Raw genomic sequence first — 20,640 nt, forward strand, 5'->3', positions numbered from 1 at the left:
CCATCCTCTCACAAGGCCCCTGTTCAGCATAGGTACTGGTCATTCTCCTGTATTGTATCTCGACCAAACGTCTCACGCTCTTGAGGCGGTAGAGGTGGGATCCTTCGCTGAGTCCGAGGGAAAATCCGACCCTGGAGGGTAAACAGATTAAGGAAGAAAAGAAGAGCTTTCCGAGGTTTTAAAAGAAATCCGTCGATATTTATATAAGAGTACTTAGGGTTTGAAGTAATTCTGTAACGGAGTGGGCATGTAAGTCTCAGGTAAGACCTAAATTATTCGAGTATGGCTCCAGTGTATGGAATCCTCATCAGGATTACTTGATTCGAGAACTGGAAAAATCCAGAGGAATACGCCTCGATTTGTTCTGGGTGATTTCCGACAAAAGACTAGCGTTACGAAAATGTTGCAAAGTTTTGGATGGAAGGACTTGGGAGAAAGAAGACGAGCTGCTTGACTAAGTGGTATGTTCCGAGCTGTCAGTGGAGAGATGGTGTGGAATGATATTTATAGACGAATAAGATAAAGTGGTCTTCCTAAAAGTAGGAAATATCACATTATGAAGATACAGTTGGAATTCTAGAGGACAAATTAGGGCAAATATTCATTTATGGGAAGAGGAATTCAGGGATTGGAATAATTTACCAAGGGAAGTGTTCGATACATTTCCAAATTCTTTGAAATTATTTAAGAAAAGACTAGAAAAGCAACTGATAGAGAATCTGCCACCTGGACGACTTCTCTAGATGCAGATCAGTGGTGACTGATTGATACTGAATCAACGTTATTACTGATGCTGATGTTGTTGTTGTTTCTTGTAATGAGGTTGAGACACAGCGGTAGTTGTCTGTCTGTTAGGTCATCAGCCCAGAGGCTGGTTGGATCCTCAAATAGCACCACCAAAGGTTATGCGGTTATAAGGAAACCGCAAAAACTAATGGCAGCACCAAAATGAGGCGTACTAGGCAAGACGAGGAGTGAGGTAGTTTGCCATTGCTTTCCTCACTGGGTCAGCAAGTGCTATTGCAGCACGACTGACCCTATGAGCAACACCTTTCATAGCACTCAGATGCACTAGTCGTGCTCTGAATGTCATTACTCAGCACCACCCATACCCCAGCAGCTTCCATATTGTCACAGCCATGGATGAGACTGGGACTTCGGTGGAAGCTACATTTTACTCTGGCCTGTGCCAAGAGATGGATACAAAAGTACTGTATCCATCGAGAAATGGCAGCAGGCACCCAGCGGTAGTTATAACGTGCGAAATTTCCAGTGTAATTAACAAGTGTGACATTTTCCTAATAACTTTTAGAAGTTCCAGTATTAATATGTGTTGATTTATAAGTATATGCTAGGAATGTTAGACAGCAGTAACAATACGCCTGGTGTGAGTCTTTTTCTCGTACACGGCCTATTAGGCAACCTGCCTACCTGTGAAGTTGAGGGATCTACCCAGGATGACTTCTAATGCCGAATACGCCTCACACACCCAGCCCCCGAGCCACTGGAATTAACCAATTAAGGTTAAAATCCCCGACCCGGCCGGGAATCGAAGCCGAGGCTCTCTGGACTAAAGGCCAGCACGCTAACCATTTAACCATGGAGCCGGACTAGACCAATGAAAATGAGAACCAAGGAAGTCCAGTTCTGAGGTGACAGAGGGTGGGATTTTAATCAGTATATCCTCTCAACAGTGTTTTGAATACTGTATCTGTGAAGATGAGAGATCTACCCAGGATGATTTCTAATGCCGAATACGCCACACACACCCAGCCCCCGAGCCATTGAAATTAACCAATTAAGGTTAAAATCCCCGACCAGGCCGGGAATCGAACCCGGGGCTCTCTGCACTAAAGGCCAGCACGCTAAACATTTAGCCATGGAGCCGGACTAGACCAATGAAAATGGAAACCAAGGAAGTCCAGTTCTGAGGTGACAGAGGGTGGGATTTTAATCCGTATATCCTCTCAACAGTGTTTAGAATACCGTAAGTAACTTGTTTAAAATGCTCAAGCCAGTTCTAACCCCACGACAGTCAGGATTTGAACACGCGTCATCCGAAAGCAGCTATAAAAATTACAGATTTCTTTTGCCTTACAAGCTAAGAAAATAAAAACGACGTTTTCAATTATTCGTTATATTTGGTATCGTGATGCTGATTATTATTATTATTATTATTATTATTATTATTATTATTATTATTATTATTATTATTATTATTATTATTATTATTATTATTATTATTATTATTATTTTCAAGGTTTCTTTCCTTTATCGCAATGGATGATTCTTGATGACAATATAATAATTATGGAAATAATAGCATCAGGATTACCTTCTGGATAAAGTGGAGAGCAAATGGTTAACAGCGCTGATCTTTCAAATTGTCGTGAATAACATTAGATTAGTACCATTGATACGTATGTAAAGTACTATATTATAAAAATTCTTAATTTATTTAAAACCGAGCTCGAAGACTGCAGTCGCTTAAGTGCGGCCAGTATCCAGTATTCGGGAGATAGTGGGTCCAAGCCCCACCGCCGGCAGCCCCAGAAGATGGTTTTCCGTGGTTTCCCATTTTCACACCAGGGAAATTCTGGGGTTGTGCCTTAATTAAGGCCACGGTCACTTACTTCCCATCCCTAGCCCTTTCCTGCCCATCGTCACCATAAAACATATCTCTGTCGGTGCGACGTAAGGTAACTTGTAATTGAAAAAATTATTAAATGTTTTTGTTAGCATGCGTTACCATTCCATAGTCTAAACTGAAGGTGCATTCCTTTCTATCCAGTCCTGTGCCAACCTCTTCATTTCTACGTAAATGCAATATCTTACATTTATTTTCTTCTCTTGAACTTTTTTTTTATCATTCTTACCCCCCAACACGTCCCTTCGAAAGCAGGTGAATAATCCCGGGTGTCACATGATATACCCTGTGTCAGACTTTTCCTTCTGGCCAAATCTCGCAAAACTCCTTCACTTTTCACCAACTTGATTAAGTTGAATTTGTTATTCGATCGTTTCTTTTCATCTTAAACATTCGTCCGGCTCCATGGCTAAATGGTTAGCGTGCTTGCCTTTGGTCACAGGGGTCCCGGGTTCGATTCCCGGCAGAGTCGGGAATTTTAGCCATCATTGGTTAATTTCTGTGGCACGGGGGCTGGGTGTAGGCCCCTATGTGTTGTCTTCATCATCATTTCATCCTCATCACGACGCGTAGGTCGCCTACGGGAGTCAAATCGAAAGACCTGCACCTGGCGAGCCGAACATGTCCTCGGACACTCCCGGCACTAAAAGCCATACGCCATTTCATTTCATCTTAAAGATTATTCGATATGTATCAAATGCTGAATTATCTTCCTTTCTGCACCACTTATTGTCCAAGTTTCACTTTTATACCAGATTAACTTCTACAACATCATGGGAGTAGTCATGGGGGTTTATTGGAGGTTAGACTTCCCCTCCCCCAGGGATTTTCTACAAAATAAAATAAACAGACATGTTGTTTTACGTCGCACCGACACAGATAGGTCTTATGACGACGATGGGGTAGGAAAGGCCTAGGAGTGGGAAGGAAGCTATCGTGGCCTTAATTATGATACAGTCTCAGCATTTGCCTGGTGTGAACATGGGGAACCACGGGAAACCATATTCAGGGCTGCTGACAGTGGGCTCGAACCCGCTATCCCCCGAATGCAAGCTCACAGCTAGGCGCCCCTAGGAAAATAAGCAGAAACTGACAATAATCAAGGGAAAGTCGACTCTTTGAAACATTCACAGAATCATAATTGTAAAACCAACAGGTCTCTTGAATTTGTTTTCTACGACGTCTCGAAAGTTGGATTTTAGGTTGTAATGTGAACATACCAGTCTCTGTAAAACCGTTAACTTTGATCACATTGCTCTTGTTCTGTATTTTAATGTTAGATTTTGTAGTGTACCTGTACTGAAATCTGAATATCAACATAATTTATTTGTATCAGTGTACTTATTATGACAAGTCATGCATGCGCGCACCATACACGCACAAGTACCTTCTTTATGTTCTACCATCATTTTGTAACTACAACACCTTCTCCTCTCCCAAGCGGCAGCGTGTCGACCTCTCACCGCTGGGTTCCGAGGTTGAAATCCCGGTCAGTCGATGTGAGATTTGTGCTGGACCACTGCCTGCGTGACATCACGAGGGCAGTGGCTGGACAAAGCGAAGGCGGGGCAGAGTTTTCTCCGGGTACTCCGGTTTTCCCTGTCATCTTTCATTCCAGCAATGCACTCCAGTATCATTTCATTTCATTAATCATTGCCCGCGAGGAGTGCGACAGGCTTCAGCAGCCGGCACAATTCCCATCCTCGTCGCTAGAAGGGGGCTTCATTCATTCCACTCCTGACCCGTTCAAATGACTGGAAACAAGCTGTGGATTTTCTTTCAACCCCTTTTACCACGCCCCGCCGCCCCTCGCTCGATCCTGTCTACGCTACTCTCCAACTTACTCTTCGGGACCATCCCTTTAATATGAATATCTCTGTTCGTGCCAAAAAAAAAACCACCTTTTCTTTCTTGCTTTCTTGCTTCTTGACCTATCTTGAGTTAGTCTACATTTTAGGTCCTCCTTACTTCTAACATTTGTTATTTGATTCAACTAACAAAGTAATAATACTCATTTACCTCCATTAAGACTTAATTTCCCATTCTAGTATATTGTCCATTACCTAACTAGATCCAGCTACAAGGTTAGCGTGCGGGCCTTTGGTCAAATGGGTTCCGAGTTCGATTCACTGTGGGGTCAGTGATTTTAGCCTTCATTGGTTAATTACGGTGGCTCAGAGGCTGGGCGTGTGTGTGTTGTCTTTAGTACTGGATTTCATTATAGAGAGGGCCCCATCCTCACGAAAACGCATGTCACCTATATAGCGTCAACTCGAAAGACCTGCACCAGGCCCCTCTGAAGGCCACACACTTATTATTATATTCGACTGTAGTTTCTTTTATTTATTTATTTATTTATTTATTTATTTATTTATTTATTTATTTATTTATTTATTTATTTATTTATTTATTTATTTATTTTTAATTTATTCATTTATTTTACCTTTTTACTCTTTCTCCAAACAGAGTTCATACCAATCAGTAGTTCTTCCAGTAATTCTTCGGACTCGGGTGAAACGATAGGCCTAAAAATATCATCCGCAAATCTCAAATTCTTAAATTCCTCTCTTCGAACATTCATTATATTTTTCGTAATTTAATTTTGATTTGTATGCAAAAAATAAAGCCATCACCGTGCCTGTTGACCCCGTGGGCAGGGTCGTGTAGCTGTGAGCTTACATTCAAGAGATAATGGGTTCGAGTCCCACCGTCGGGAGCCCAAAAGATAGTCTTTCGTAGTTTCCCGTGAAAGGCCACGGCCACTATTCTGTTCTAAGGAAAATGAAACTTACTGTACCGTACTGTAGGAATGAATGTTTTCATGACGTATTTACGCACTTCTACAGGATGCTAAAATGTACACTACCTGGCAAGTTGGCGTGCGGTTAAGGGCGCGCGGCTGTGAGCTTGCATCTGGGAGATAGTAGGTTCGAATCCCACTGTCGGCAGTCCCGAAGATGGTTTTCCGTGGTTTCCCTTTTTCACACCAGGCAAATGCTGGGGCTGTACCTTAATTAAGGCCACGGCCGCTTCCTTCCAACTCCTAGGTCTTTCCTATCCCATCGTTGTCATAAGACCTGTCTGTGTCGGTGCGATGTAAAGACACTAGCAAAAAAAATGTACAGGGACGGAAAAATATCCAAACACCATGAAATAAGGAAAGTAGAATACGGAAATTTTAGCAATATATTTGTCAAGATAACATATTTAATTAATTAAGGGTACAAGGCTACAGGTTGACATCCACGCGAGTAAAGCCATCGCAAATGTGCCATGCCGGTCCATTAATAACCGGTGTATTTGCCTGAATGTTGAATACAGGAATTCAAACGTGCATGCATTGCGTCGTACAGGTTCCGTATGTCAGCTTGTGGGATGGAGTTCCATGCCTGTTGCACTTGGTCTGTCAATAGAGGGACAGTTAGATGTTGGTTGTGGATGTCGCTAGAGTTGTCATCCAATGATGTCCCATACGTGCTCGATTGGGGACAGATCGGGGGATCGAGCAGGCCAAGGCAACATGTCGACACTCTGCAGAGCACGTGGGTTACAACAGTGGCATGGGGGCGTGCGCTACCCTGTTGGAAAACACCGTCGGGAATACTGTTCATGAATGGCAACACAACAGGTCGAATGACCAGACGGACGTACATATTTGCAGTCAGGGTGCGTGGGATAACCACGAGGGTGCTCCTGCTGTCATAGGAATTGCTCCCTAGACGAGAACTCCAATGTACCGACGCCACAGACAGGTGGAATTCCTTTTCTCCTTCTAACCAAAACACGACCATCACTGGCACCAAAGCAGAACTGGCTTTCATCGGAAAACACAATGGAACTCCACTCCATCCTCTAATGAGCTCTCGCTGGACACCACTGAAGTCGCAGACGATGGTGGTTTAGGGTAAGTGGAATGCACGCTGCAGGGCGTCTGGCTCGGAGCTGTCCTTCAAGTAATCAATTTCGAACAGTTCGCCAACTATCGCTCGAATTGCTGCTGCAGACGCAGTCCGCTGCTCCACAGCCATACGCCGAATACGGCGGTCCTTCCTCTCGGTGGTGTCAAGGGGATGTCCGGAGGCCGGTCTTCTTGCGAGCGTACCTTCTCGTGACCACTGCTGCCGGCAAGCATGCACAGCGGAGACATTCCTGCCAATTCGTTCTGCATAAGCGTGGATGGAAAATCCACCTCACGTAGCCCTATTATACGGCCTCGTTCAAACGTAGTGAGCTGTTGATACTGGCCTCTTCGTCGTCGTAAAGGCAATCTTGACTAACTCACAGTCACCGCGTCCAATCTCACAGGTAACAAACGCTCTCGCACAGTACAGCCCGTATTTAAAACAAACCTGATATGCAACGTCATGGGGTCGCTACTAGCACCACGCTAATGTGATTTGCAGGAAATTTGAACGAGCGTTATCTTTAAGATGTATAAACACACCCACCAACGTTCGTTAATCTAGCACAACACAAACTTGGTGTTCGAATAGTCTTTCCGCCAGTGTATGTAAGGTTGTTTCCTTTGCAAAAGGAAAATTGTTCTGATGGACTATATATCCATATGTGTTTGGGAGGCGTGACCAGTCTTAAGGAAAATAATGGATAGGAAGAGCATTGTCAGATGCGCGGTATTGTTTACGCAGCGACGATATTTCCTTTATTGATGTTATTTTATTCCAATTCTTTCCAAAAATAGCTGGTATTAGTTTTCTTAAGAATTTGTGAATACACCGGAGTGCATCTTGCGCTCATATAGATTATACAATGTTGTACAAATACCGATTGTTAATCCTATATGTCATAGCCTCCTCAAAATTAAGGAAAAATCTACTTTGATTGCAGTCTACTGGAGGCAAGTTTCAGATAAGGATTGAAGTTTTGAAAATAAGTAAATTATAGTTCTCTTTATCACCTCATGTATACCTCACTACTTAGAATCAATCAATCAATCAATCAATCAATCAATCAATCAATCAATCAATCAATCAATCAATCAATCAATCAATCAATCAATCAATCAATCAATCAATCAATCAATCAATCAATCAATCAATCAATTAACATTGATCTGCATTTAGGGCAGTCGCCCAGGTGGCAGATTCACTATTTGTTCCTAGGCTTGTTTTAAATGACTGCAAAGAATTTGGAAATTTATTGAACAACATACTTGGTAAATTATTCCAATTCCTAACTCTCCAACCCACAAACGAGTATTTGCCCGAATCTGATCTCTTTAATTCCAACTTTATCTTCATATTGTGATCTTTCCTATTTTAAAAAACACCACTCAAACGTATTCGTCTACTAATGTCATTCTACACCATCCCTCCACTGACAGCTCGGAACATACCACTTAGTCGAGCAGCTCGTCTCCTTTTCCAAAGTCTTGCCAGCCCAAATTTTTTAACACACTCATAACGCTACTCTTTTGACGGAAATCACCCAGAACAAATCGAGCTGCTTTTCTTTGGATTTTTTCCAGTTCTAATCAAGTAATCCTGGTGACGGTCCCATACACGGAACTGGAATCATACTCTAGTTGGGTCTTAAACACAGTCTTATATGCCCTCTTCTTTACATCCTTACTACAACCCCTAAATACCCGCATAATCATGTGCAGAGATCTTTGACTTGCTTATTCCTGTTGCTCCTCCTGGAGCACAGGGCTGCCGTGAAACACTTCCATCTGTTCCTGTTGTTGCCTAACCTCTTCACTTCGTTCCAAGTTCTTCCCAATGTTATACATTCCCCTTCGATCGTCCTTTTCCAGATCTTCTTCGGACGTCAGCGCTTTCTAGCGCCTTGGGGCTTCCAGTCGAGCGCTGTCTTTCCAATGGCTCCAGCGGGCTTCCTTACAGTATGTCCTATCCAAATGTGCAGAGATCCGTACCCTGTATTTACAATTCCATTTATGTGATTACCCCAATGAAGATCTTTTCTTATATTAAGACTTAGGTACTTACAGTGATCCCCATGACTCTGAAAGTTGCCTACTGGGAAGATGTCTGCTCTGCTTTATGTCTGGTTCTTTCTCTTCGCAGCCAGTCCTGTGGATTGAGAACTTCTCTCAGCTAATATATTATTGAAACATGGGGAAAGGAAGTAAGAAGATACTGTTCCTGGTGGCATTTTCCAGTAAGTAGTCTGTATGGTTCTGTTAAATACTTATTCTCAGACTTTTATCCAAGCTAATAGATCTTTAATGAAGGGAGCGATGTAAAATACCTGTCACTCACATATACTCTTATGGCTAGGTAGTACGATATTTTCTGTCTTGACTACGCCTTACAACTCAGCCATTCATGTTTACGGAAAATGAGAATCACGAAATTTTTTCTCGGATTCGTGGCAATTACTGTACAAGAACAAGCAGTACGTAAATACCTGCATAGATCGGCTCTCATACTCTACGCTTCACGGACAACGTTATCACAAACACGTCATCGGGCCATGAGGAGAGATGCGCCGGGAACCTCTGATTTTGAACGGATTAGTACGCTTCGAATAGCAGCAGTGAGCGAACGGCTAGAAAATAGAACTCAAACAATTAGGGTAGATCCTGTAATGATTAAGAGGGGGTTGCCACAGGGCAGTATTATTGAACCTTTATATTTTCATAGATATGAATTATATGAGTAAATACCTCCTCCCCTGCGAACCATGTGACCTTGCCGCGGTGGGGAGGCTTGCGCGTCCCAATGAAGCAGATAGCCAAGCCGTAGGTACAACCATATCGGATGGGTATCTGTCGAGTGACTAAACTAACGAATAGTTCATCGAGAGACGGGTAGCAGCCTTTCGGAAGTTGTTATAATATTCAACATGGCTTAACTGAGTTGTTACTGCTGCACGGCTGAAAGAAACGGGAAAATACAGCCGTAACTAATTTTCGAGGTCATGCAGCTCTCTCTGTGTCAATAACGTACTGATGATAGCTTCCCCCCGGGTAAAATATTCCGGAAGTAAAATAGTCCTCCATTCGGATCTCGGGGTGGGGACTACACAAGAGTGGGCAAACATCAGGAATATGGATAGGCCTACTGATATTCTGCGAGTCGGAGCATGGGATGTTAGAAGTTTGAATCGTTGTGGTAGGTTAGAGAATCTAAAAAGGGAGATGGATAGACTAAAATTAGATGTAGTTGGTATAAGTGAAGTACGTTGGCAGGAAGAGTCATGCGACTACAGAATTATCAACACAAAATTAAACAGAGAAATACAGGAATTTTTTAACGATGAATAAGAAAATAGGACAGCGGGTAAGCTACTACGACCAGCACAGTGAAAGGATTATTTATTTATTTATTTATTTATTTATTTATTTATTTATTTATTTATTTATTTATTTATTTATTTATTTATTTATTCCTGACTTACAGTTGTGGCGAAGTTAGGGCTCACGGCCCTCTCTTACACTTAACCACTATAAACAGAATTTAAAAATGTAAACATAAAAGTAAGACATAGAAATTCTAAAAAGAAATAATACTACAAACAGATAATTCTAAGACTATCGGTAAGTTAGGCCTACATATCAGTACAGCAATTAATGTGATAATTACTAATAATAATAATCATAACAATATTAATAATAATAATAACAATATTAATAATTAATAATAATAATAATAGTAAATGAAGGAAACCCATTCACACAACATACACACAATGACTCACACAACTCAGTTTTATGTTACCAGGAAAAACTTTCTGCAGGCAGATTTGAATTTATGAGAGGAAGTAAGGTGCCGAATGTCCATTGGGAGTGTATTCCAGAGTCTCGATGTGGTAACTAAAAAGGATTGATTGTAGGAATTGGTTCGACTTAGTGGGATTTCAAGTAAGGAACCAGAACGCGTACTAATTTCATGGAATGAGGAAAGGAAACGAAAATTAGAAGAGAGGTAAGTAGGAGTGTTCGTCGAGAGCACTTGGTAAACAAGTGTCATTAGGTGATAATTCCTTCGTTCATTTATGCGTAGCCATTCCAATGTTTTGAAATATGGTGTAACATGAGTGTCATGTCGCAGTTGGAAGGCATATCGTATGCATGAGTTTTGTGCTCGCTGAAGTCTCAAAGCTTGTTCAGCATTTAGATTGACTAGTACTGTATCACAGTAGTCTAAAATTGGGAATAGTAATGCTTGGATTAATTTTAAGTTTTTGAGGAAAAGAATTCTTGTGACGTTTCAGGGGATATAGAGCTGCATGAACCTTTCTACATACATTTGTTACGTGTTCATTCCAGGTCAGATTCTCATTGATGGAGATTCCAAGATTAGTTACATTTTTAAGGTACGGTACAGCAATGTCATTGATTATGATTGGAGGAGGATTGATATTGCTTATTACATGTAATAATTTAGAGTTTCCTATGATAATACTTTGTGTTTTACGAGGATTTAGGATTATTGTTGCAAAGGCAGACCCCAAACCAATGTCCACCACAGTAGTGCACGTCTATGTGCCTACTAGTTCAGCGGATGATGAAGAAATTGAAATAAGATATGAAGATATACCGGTAAAATTCATACAGTATGTAAAAGCTGGCGAGAATTTAATTGTGGTGGGAGACTGGAATGCAATAATAGGCACGGAAGAGAATTCAAACTGGGACAAAAGAATAAAAGAGGAAGTCAGCTGGTTGAATTCTACACATATCATAATTTAGTCCCAGCTAGTACTTGGTTCAAACACAACAAACGACGGCTGTATACGCGGACGAGACCTGGATACACTGGAAGGTATCAATTAGACTTTATTATGATTAGGGAGAGATTTAGGAACCAGGTGTTTAATTGCAGAACTTTCCCAGGAGCAGACGTGAACTCTGACCACAACTTGTTAGTCATGAAATGCCATATGACATTGAAGAAATTGAAGAAAGGAAGGTGTGCAAAGAAATGGGATCTAGACAGATTGAAACAAAATAGTGTGAGGGATTGTTTCAAGGAACATGTTGCACGAGAACTAAATGAAAAGGCTGAAGGATACAAAAGAGAGGAAGAATGGACAGTCATGAAAAGTGAGGTCAGTCGGGATGCTGGAGAAATATTAGGAAGAAAGGAAAGATCGACTAAGAATCAAAGAATAACTCGGGACATACTACATCTGACAGATGAACGACGAAAACACAAGAATGTAAAAAAATGAAAAAGGCACAAAATAATAGAGGCGATTAAGGAATGAAGTGGATAGAAAGTGCAGGACAGCTAAGGAATAATGGCAAGTGCAAGGATGTTGAAGTGTGTATGATCGTAGGAATGGTAGATGTTACATACAGGGAAATCAAGGAAATCTTTGGAGAAAGGAAATCTAGCTGTATGAATATTAAGACCTCAGATGGAAAACCACTTCTAGGTAAATAAGACAAGGCAGAATGATGGTAGGAACTTATCGAACAGTTGTATCGACGTAAAGATGTAGATAATATGGTTCGGGAACAAGAAGAGGCAGTTAATTCTGATGAAATGTGAGACCCAATTTCGAGGTCAGAATTCGATACAGCTTCGAGAGACCTAAATAGGAACAAGGCGCCTGCAACTAATGAGTGATGACATACCCGCAGAATTACTGACTGCCTTAGGAGAAACCAGCATTTCGAGGTTATTCCATTTAGTGTGTAAGGTGTATTAGACAGGAAAAGTGCCTTCCAGTTTTCGGCAGAATATTGTTACACCTATTCTCAAGAAAGCTGGTGCTGACAAGTATGAAAACTACTGCACCGTTAGCTTACTTCTCATGCCTGCATAATTTGAACACGTATTATTTACATAAGAATGGAAAGACAAGTTTAAAATCAGTTGCAAGAAGATCAATTTGGCTTCAGAAGATATGAAGGACCACGTGAAGCAATCCTGATTTTACGTCTCATCTTAGAGGATCGAAGTAAGTACAAGCCCACGCACATTGCGTTCGTAGATCTAGAAAAGGCATTTGGTAGATTTGGATAAGCCATTTGAGCTATTTGAGATTCTGAAGGTAATAGGGATCAGATATCGAGAACGAAGAATTATCTACAATCTGTATAAAAACCAATCTGCAGTGATAAGAATCAAATGCTATGAAATAAAAACCAATTCTGGAAGGAGTGACAAGACTGCATTCCCACTATGTCATTTTCATTGTCTATATAGGAAATCAAAGAGGAATTTGGGAAAGGAATCAGAATCCAACTAGAGGAAGTCAATGTTTTCTTATATATATATATATATAAATTATATGAGTAAAGGAGTGGAATCAAAGGTAAGGCCTTTTGCGGATGATGTTATTCTCTATAGAGTAATAAATAAGTTAAAAGATTGTGAGCAACTGCAACGTGACCTCGATAATGTTGTGAGATGGACAGCAGGCAATGGTATGTTGATGAACGGGGTTAAAAGTCAGATTGTGAGTTTCATAAATAGGAGAAGTCCTCTGAGTTTTAATTACTGAGTTGATGGGTTGAAAATTCCTTTCTTGGATCATTGTAAGTATCTAGGTGTTAATATGAGGAAAGATCTTCATTGGGGTAATCACATAAATATGATTGTAAATAAAGGGTACAGATCTCTGCACAGGGTTATGAGGGTGTTTGAAGGTTGTAGTAAGGATGTAAAGGAGAGGGCATATAAGTCTCTGGTTAAGACCCCAACTAGAGTATGGTTCAAGTGTATGGGACCTTCACCAGGATTACATGATTCAATAACTGGAAAAAATCCAAAGAAAAGCGGCTCGATTTGTTCTGGGTGATTTCAGAGAAAAGAGTAGCGTTACAAAAATGTAGCAAAGTTTGGGCTGGGAAGAATTGGGAGAAAGTTGCTCGACTAAGTGGTATGTTCCGAGCTGTCAGCGGAGAGATGGCGTGGATTGACATTAGTAGACGAATAAGTTTGAGTGGCGTTTATAAAAATAGGAAAGATTACAATATGAAGATAAAGTTGGAATTCAAGAGGACAAACTGGGACAAATATTCATTTAAAAGAAGGGGATTTAGGGATTGGAATAATTTACCAAGGGAGATGTTCGCTTGCTGCTTGCTTGTTGTTTTAAGGGGCCTAACATCGAAGGTCATCGGCCCAGGGAGATGTTCAATACATTTCCAATTTCTTTGAAATCATTTAGGAAAAGGCTAGGAAAACAACAGATAGGGAACCTGCCACCTGGGCGACTGCCCTAAATGCAGATCAGTATTGATTGATTGATTGAACCCTGAGATTTTCCGATGATATTGTTATTTTATCTGAGACTGCAGAAGCTCTAGAGAAATTTCTGAATGGTATGAACAGAGTCTTGGGTCAAGAGTGCAAGATGAAAATAAGCAAGTCGAAAACAAAAGTAATGACGTCCAGTCGAATGAAGTAGTTATTTATTTTTTTTTTGCTTTACGTCGCACCGCGACAGATAGGTCTTATGGCGACGATGGGACAGGAAAGGGCTGAGAGTGGGAAGGAAGCGGCCATGGCCTTAATTAAGGTACTTAATTAAAGTACAGTCCCAGCATGTGCCTTGTGTGAAAATGGGAAACCACGGAAAACTATTTCCAGGGCTGCCGATAGTGGGGTTCGAACCTACTATCTCCCGAATACTGGATACTGACCGAACTTAGGTGACTGCATCTATCGAGCTCTGTAAGTAGGTTGTTGAAGGTAATATTAGATTAGGAAATGAAGTCTTAAAGGAAGTAGCTGAATATTGTTACTTGGGTAGTAAAATAAATGTCGATGGCAGAAGTAAGGAGGACATAAAATACAGACTAGCACAAACAAGGAAGAGTTTACTTAAGAGACAAAGTTCGCTCACTTCGAACAATGATATAGGAATTAGGAAGATGTTTTTGAAGAGTATCGACTGGAGCGTTGCATTGTATTGAAGAGAAACATGGACGATAAGTAAGTCAGAAAGAATAGTAGCATTTAAAATATGGTCTTGCAGAAGAATGCTGAAGGTGATCTGTATAGATGGAATTACTATTGAAGAGATACTGAATCGAATTGGTGAGAAGAGTTCGATTTGGCTAAATTTGACGAGAAGATGAAATAGAATGAATCGACACATCTTAAGACACTCAGGACTTGTTCATTCGGTTTTTTGCGGAAGTGTAGGTGGTAATAACGGTAGTGCTGGACCAAGGTATGAATTTTACAAGCAGATTAGAGCAGGTGTAGGATGCAGTGGTTACGTAGAAATTAAAAAAAATAGTACAGGATAGGATGGCATAGACAGCTGCATCAAACCAGTCTACGGACTTATGTCTGAAAGTAAAAGAACACGAGTAAAGAACTGGAACCACAGATAAGGCTATTTCGGGATAATGTTGTCTTCAATAGACTAGTAAATGAGTTGCAGGTTTTTGAGCGACTGCAGAGGACCCGCAGACAATGTGAGACGGACAACAAATAATAATGCGATGGAAAATGAGATGAAAAGTCAAGTGGTAAGTTTCACCAAGAGGAAAAGTCCTCTCTGTTTTCATTACGGTATTGATGAGGTGATAGTGCCTGTAAGTACCTAGGTAGTTTTTTGTTCAGAAATTACTGTACGTCGCACCGAGGCTTATAGTCCTTATGGTGACGATGGGCTATGAAGGGGCTAGGAGCAGAAAGGAAGCGGCCATGAACTTAATTAAGGTTCAGTCCCAGCATTTTGCTGATTTGAAAATAGGAAACCACGGAAAACCGCCTTGAGGACTGCCGTCAATGCGATTCGAACCCATTATTTCCCGAATACAAGCTGAGAACTATGTATCTCATGCCATGGGTCCACTTGCTCTATGCCCAGGAGTTAATATAAGGGAAGATCTTCATTGGGGTAATCATATTAACGAGGTTGTTAAGAAAGGTTACGGATGTCTTCAAATAGTTTTGAGGGTATTTAGGGGTTGTAGTAAGGATATAAAGCAGAGGGCGTATAAGTCCCTGGTAAGACCGCAATTAGTGTATGGGACCCTCACCACGAAGTCTTAATACATGAATTGAAAAATATACACAGGAAAGAAGGCGATTTGGTCTGGGTGATTTCCGACAAAAGAGTAGTGTTACGAAATGTTCCAAAATTTGAGCTGGGAAGACTTGGGAGTAAGGAAACAAACCGCTAGATTGAGTGGAATGTTCAGAGCCGTCAGTGGATAAATGACGTGGAGTGACATTATTAGACGAATAAACTTTAGCAGACTTTTAAAAGAAGGAAACACCATAAAATGAAGTAAAGTTGGAATTTAAGAGTTATAGAAAGAGAAAAGAGTGATTGGAATAATTTACCAAGGGAGCATGTTTGATAAATTTCCAGCTTCTTTGAAATCAATCTAGAAAAGACTAGGTAAACAACTGACTGGTAATCTGCCACCTGGATGACAACCCTAAATGTGGATCAATTATTTATTTATTTATTTATTTATTTACTATTATTATTCTTAGTTTAGGCCTACGATGGACCACGTGGTTCTTAACTCAGGTGAGCTCTTTTCCTCTTAGCCCGGTATTCCTTCATTCTAGCGATATGGATGTCTTTTCCTTCTTGAGTCCATTTCACTCCTACTCCTGGACGCAGTGATTTAGTTGTTAGTGACTGGAGAGAGTCAGATGTCTTGACTAACTTTCTGAATTCATCTCGGTTGTAAATGTCAACGTAATCAATGTTTAGGTATTGAAGGTCTTTCCGCACTAAATTCGTCCATTTGGCATTTGTTGCTTTCCCTCTAGATACAGTGTTGAAGATTCTTGAAGTGAGTCTCTGGCTGTCCATCCTGACTACGTGACCATAGAACATTAGTCTTCTCTTCCTCATAGCTGTTGTAATGCTCTCTATTTTACTGTACAGTTCCTTGTTGTGCCTGATTCTCTAGCCATCTCCTTCTTTAATGGGACCCATAATCCTTCTGAGGATCTTTCGCTCTTTCAGTTCTAGTTTTCTGAGTTGTCCTTTCCGGGTCATGTTTAGGCATTCTGAGGCGTACAGTACAGATGGTCTTACTACGGTGTTGTAGTGTCTAAGTTTAAGATTCAAGGAGAGGGATTTAGACTTGTATATGTTCTTACAAAGATGATAGCTCTTTCTAATTTAGTGCATCTACTCTTCATTGCAAGATCCTCATTAACATTTGGGGTTATCCATTCTCCAAGATATTTGAATGAGTTGGCCTTGTGTATTATTTTGTCCCCCTAAGAAATGAAGTTGGGTGCTTCTCTGATGTTGGTCAGAAATTCTGTTTTATTGACAGCGACCTTTATCCCTACTTTAGCTGCTATGCGTTCTAGGGAGGATAGCTGGTACGTAGCTTCTTCCATACTTGAAGCTAAGAGTGTGAGGTAATCTGCGAAGGCTAAGCAAGTAACTGTTAACTTGTCTTTTTTGTAGCCGATTTTTAATCCAGAGTTGTCAGCTAGTGTGTTCGTCCATTCTCGAATGATCCAGCAGACAGTTAAACAGGATAGGGGACAAACCATCTCCTTGTCTGACACCTGTTTTGATCTCGAAGCTTTTTGATAATACCCCTCTGAATTTGACTTTGGACATGTTGTTCATTAGAGTAGCCTTCACAAGATTCAAAGTCTTCTTATCCAGTCCCATTTCAGTCAACGTCTCAAAGAGGGACTGTCTGTCTACCGAGTCGTAAGCCTTCTGGAAGTCAACGAAAATTGCTACATAGGGTGAGGTGCTGAGGTTTTTGTAGGTAAAGATAGTTTTGAGGTTCAGAATCTGCTCTGTGCATGATCTTGACTTCCTAAATCCAGCTTGGTACTCTCCTATGCAGGAATCTAATTGTGCCTCCACTCTTTTAAGCAATGCTTTGGAGAAGATTTTGTAAGTCACTGATAGGAGAGAGACCCCTCTATAGTTGTTGGGGTCCAATTTGCCTCCTTTCTTGTGCAGCGGGTGGACGATAGCTGAAGTCCAATCCCTTGGTAGTGTTTCTGTTGTCCAGATGTCAGTTAGGATTCTATGGATACTGTCAATTGACTCTTCATCTGCATGTTTCCATAATTCTACAATGATGCCATCTTCGCCTGCTGCTCTGTTACATTTCAGTTCAGAGATGATCTGTTTGATTTCTTCTTTGGTAGGAGGAAGGGAGTCAGGGTTAATAACATTCTTAGGTTGAAATTGTAGTTTTTTCTCTGGTTCTTCTGCATTGAGGAGGACATCAAAATATTTTGCAAGGGCAGTAGTACAATCTTCCTTGTTCATTTATTTATTTCAGAAGCACTCTATTGTCATCGGGGAAAACGCTTCCCAAGTAACAGAATTATTTTACCTCTTCTCTTTTAGATGTTCCTGATCTTTAGTTTGCACTGTCTGAGGAAGTCTGCCAGTTAGCCTACATGGTGTACAAAATTTTGTAAATTAACAAATATTTTGAAATATAATAATGCTAGGGCTATCTCTGTCACTAGCCGACTAGCGAGATAAGTTGTTGATGGTGTCGTAAGTTCATAGACTGGTGTGATGCAGCGCTCCAGGACGCCCTAGCCTGTGCTAACATTTTCATTTTTACATAACAACTACATCCTACCTCTATTCTAACTTGTGTGCCATATTCATGCCTTGGTCTACCCCTACTGTTCTTGCCACCGACACTTATCTTAAAAACTAACTGAACAAGTCCTAGGTGTCTCAGGACGAGTCTTATCTTTCTTCTTTTGGTCAAATTTCGCCAAATCATTCTTCTCTCAGACTCGATTCACAAACATCAGTAACATAATAGCAAATAACGTCATCTTCGTTCAGACCATGAAGGCCCTAGAAGGTTTTGAAGGTAAAGGCTTCCTCTATCCATAATGTCGGTATTTATTTATTTACTTTCACATGTACCGGTGATTTGCTACGGTATTATACATTGTATTCATTGTGTAATTTACTGCAAGGACAGTGAGTAACATTACATTAAATTGTATGTTTCTTAGGGCTATTCAAGAAAAAAACAGGGAGGACACCATACTTTGCTTTCGATGTAAGGTAGGGGGAAGTTTTGTTGATAATTACAGGTCACATTTTCTACTGCCAATCACAATCGAGTTTTGAGATAATTACAGGCCACATTTTCTATTGCCAATCATAATCGAGTTTTGTTGATAATTACAGGCCACATTTTCTACTGCCAATCACAATCGAGTTTTGTTGATAATTACAGGCCACATTTTCTACTGCCAATCACAATCGAGTTTTTTTGATAATTACAGGTCACATTTTCCACTGCCAAACACAATCGAGTTTTGTTGATAATTACAGGTCACATTTTCTACTGCCAATCACAATCGAGTGAGAGAGATTTAATTATAATCGAGAAATTCAGCATTATCTAAAATCGAAACACGACAATAAGTCATAGGATTAAAGTTGTAGGTCTCTCGAAATTGAACAGCGATTGTGCTGTCTGTTTTGTGATACGATTTACAGTTTAGCTACCAATTATCTCGAAACGATGGTCTGCACCGTCTTTAAAACTGTACCCATATTTCGATATTTTCCGGAGCCAAGTGTTATAAATTTGAACAGCTTGGAATTTTTTTTTCAAAGAAGAGAGCGCCCAGGTTTCAGGATTAGCACTTGCATACATACGGAGTAATTAAAGAAGAGAATAAGAAAGATAAGGAAGTAGAAATTAATAGAAAATAGGATTAAAACTGAGAACAGCAGTATAAGACAAATATGCAAATACCTAGTGAATGCATAGGAAAATAAAATGCCCCTCAATAAATTGTGATGGCATGAGTTACGGATATAAGAAGGCGGTAACAGAGAGGAAATTTAGGTGTAGGGATTCTTAGATAAACAGAAAAGATGACATGTGGTGTTCTTACTTAAGCCTAAATAGGCGAGGCAGAGGCAAAAAGTTAAAGCGGAGAGCAGAAGTAGCAAAGAAATATATTAACAATTATAGCAAATGTCAGAAAACACCTTAAGGAGTGAAATAATGGGCTACACTCCGCCGTACTGTCGTATATTAACAACGCTTAGTGCTATTCGAGAACGATTGCATCCTCCAACGGAATTCCGCCAATATTCCTCAGAATGGCCGATTGACGTCTCCCTTGCTTTCAACCCAAGGAACAACCACGAGTTTACGGCAGTGATGACGAAAATGGCAATATGTTCCTTCCCTCCTGGCAAGCAGTCAGAGGCGTTGCCATGGTAACCGGTAGGTTCGTTGTCGGTCTGTCGGGCACTCAATGCAGAGCATGAGACCCGCAGAAAATAGTAATTTTCTCCGTCATTTGAAGAGTAAGCGAAATTATGTACATAACAAAAGTTGTTTAAAATGAGGGGACTTTTCACATATAGTCCACGGACCTTACATATAACCAATAGAATAAGAGAATATGGAAGAAAACTGTTCTGGTTTTCCTATAAACCCCCATGTATTCAGATATTTTTAAATCATATGCATATCGAAACCTTCTCCAAAATGAGCATACTCTAATTATGCAGTTTGATTGAGATCCATCCAGCCGTTTCGCCGTGATGGTGGAACAAAGAGACACGAAAAATCAAAACCACTGATACGATCTTGAGATGACCTAAAACGGATAAATATCTGAAAAATTGGTAAAACAAACGAAATTACAGGGAGCGGACCCCTACAACTTTATTTATATACATAGATTTATTTGTTTTTTTCTTTTTTTACTTATTTACCTATTTGCATACTTGTTTCTTTATAATGTGGCGAATTTAGGACTCTTGGTGGGTTAGGATGGTTATAAAGACGATCACAGGAGGTGATACACATAAAGCGGATAATTAAGTGCCAGTCAACTTGAAGTGTGTTCATGTAAGCTCTTGGGAAGCATTCTTTCCGATTACAGTATATTAGACAATGTTTGCGGAATTACTAATAGAAGGCAATTCGGGTTTAGGAAATATTTTCACTGTGAGGATCAACTAGTAGGATTCCAAAAAACATATTTTAGATTCAGGGGGTCAAAAATAATTATATTATGGTTTTTATGTCTCACTACTTTTTTGACATTCAGGGGATCAAATCGACTGTATCACTATTGACCTCTCCAAGG

General features: G+C 40.4%; 1 protein-coding gene across 2 annotated transcripts in view; it reads left to right on the forward strand.

Annotated features, from left to right (window-relative positions):
- LOC136872748 (facilitated trehalose transporter Tret1) overlaps positions 1–20,640 on the forward strand; it is a 53,815-nt gene that overhangs the window by 1,911 nt on the left and 31,264 nt on the right. The window contains exon 2 of one of the 2 annotated variants that reach the window (XM_067146577.2): positions 8,692–8,785. The exons of the other annotated variant lie outside the window; for it this stretch is intronic. Coding sequence (XP_067002678.2) covers positions 8,740–8,785 — 46 coding nt within the window. The 5' untranslated portion in view covers positions 8,692–8,739. The remainder of the gene's footprint in view (positions 1–8,691; positions 8,786–20,640) is intronic. 2 annotated transcript variants of the gene reach the window in all.

The sequence above is a fragment of the Anabrus simplex genome, chromosome 4 (genome assembly GCF_040414725.1).
Source record: "Anabrus simplex isolate iqAnaSimp1 chromosome 4, ASM4041472v1, whole genome shotgun sequence".
Taxonomy (NCBI): Eukaryota; Metazoa; Arthropoda; class Insecta; order Orthoptera; family Tettigoniidae; genus Anabrus; species Anabrus simplex.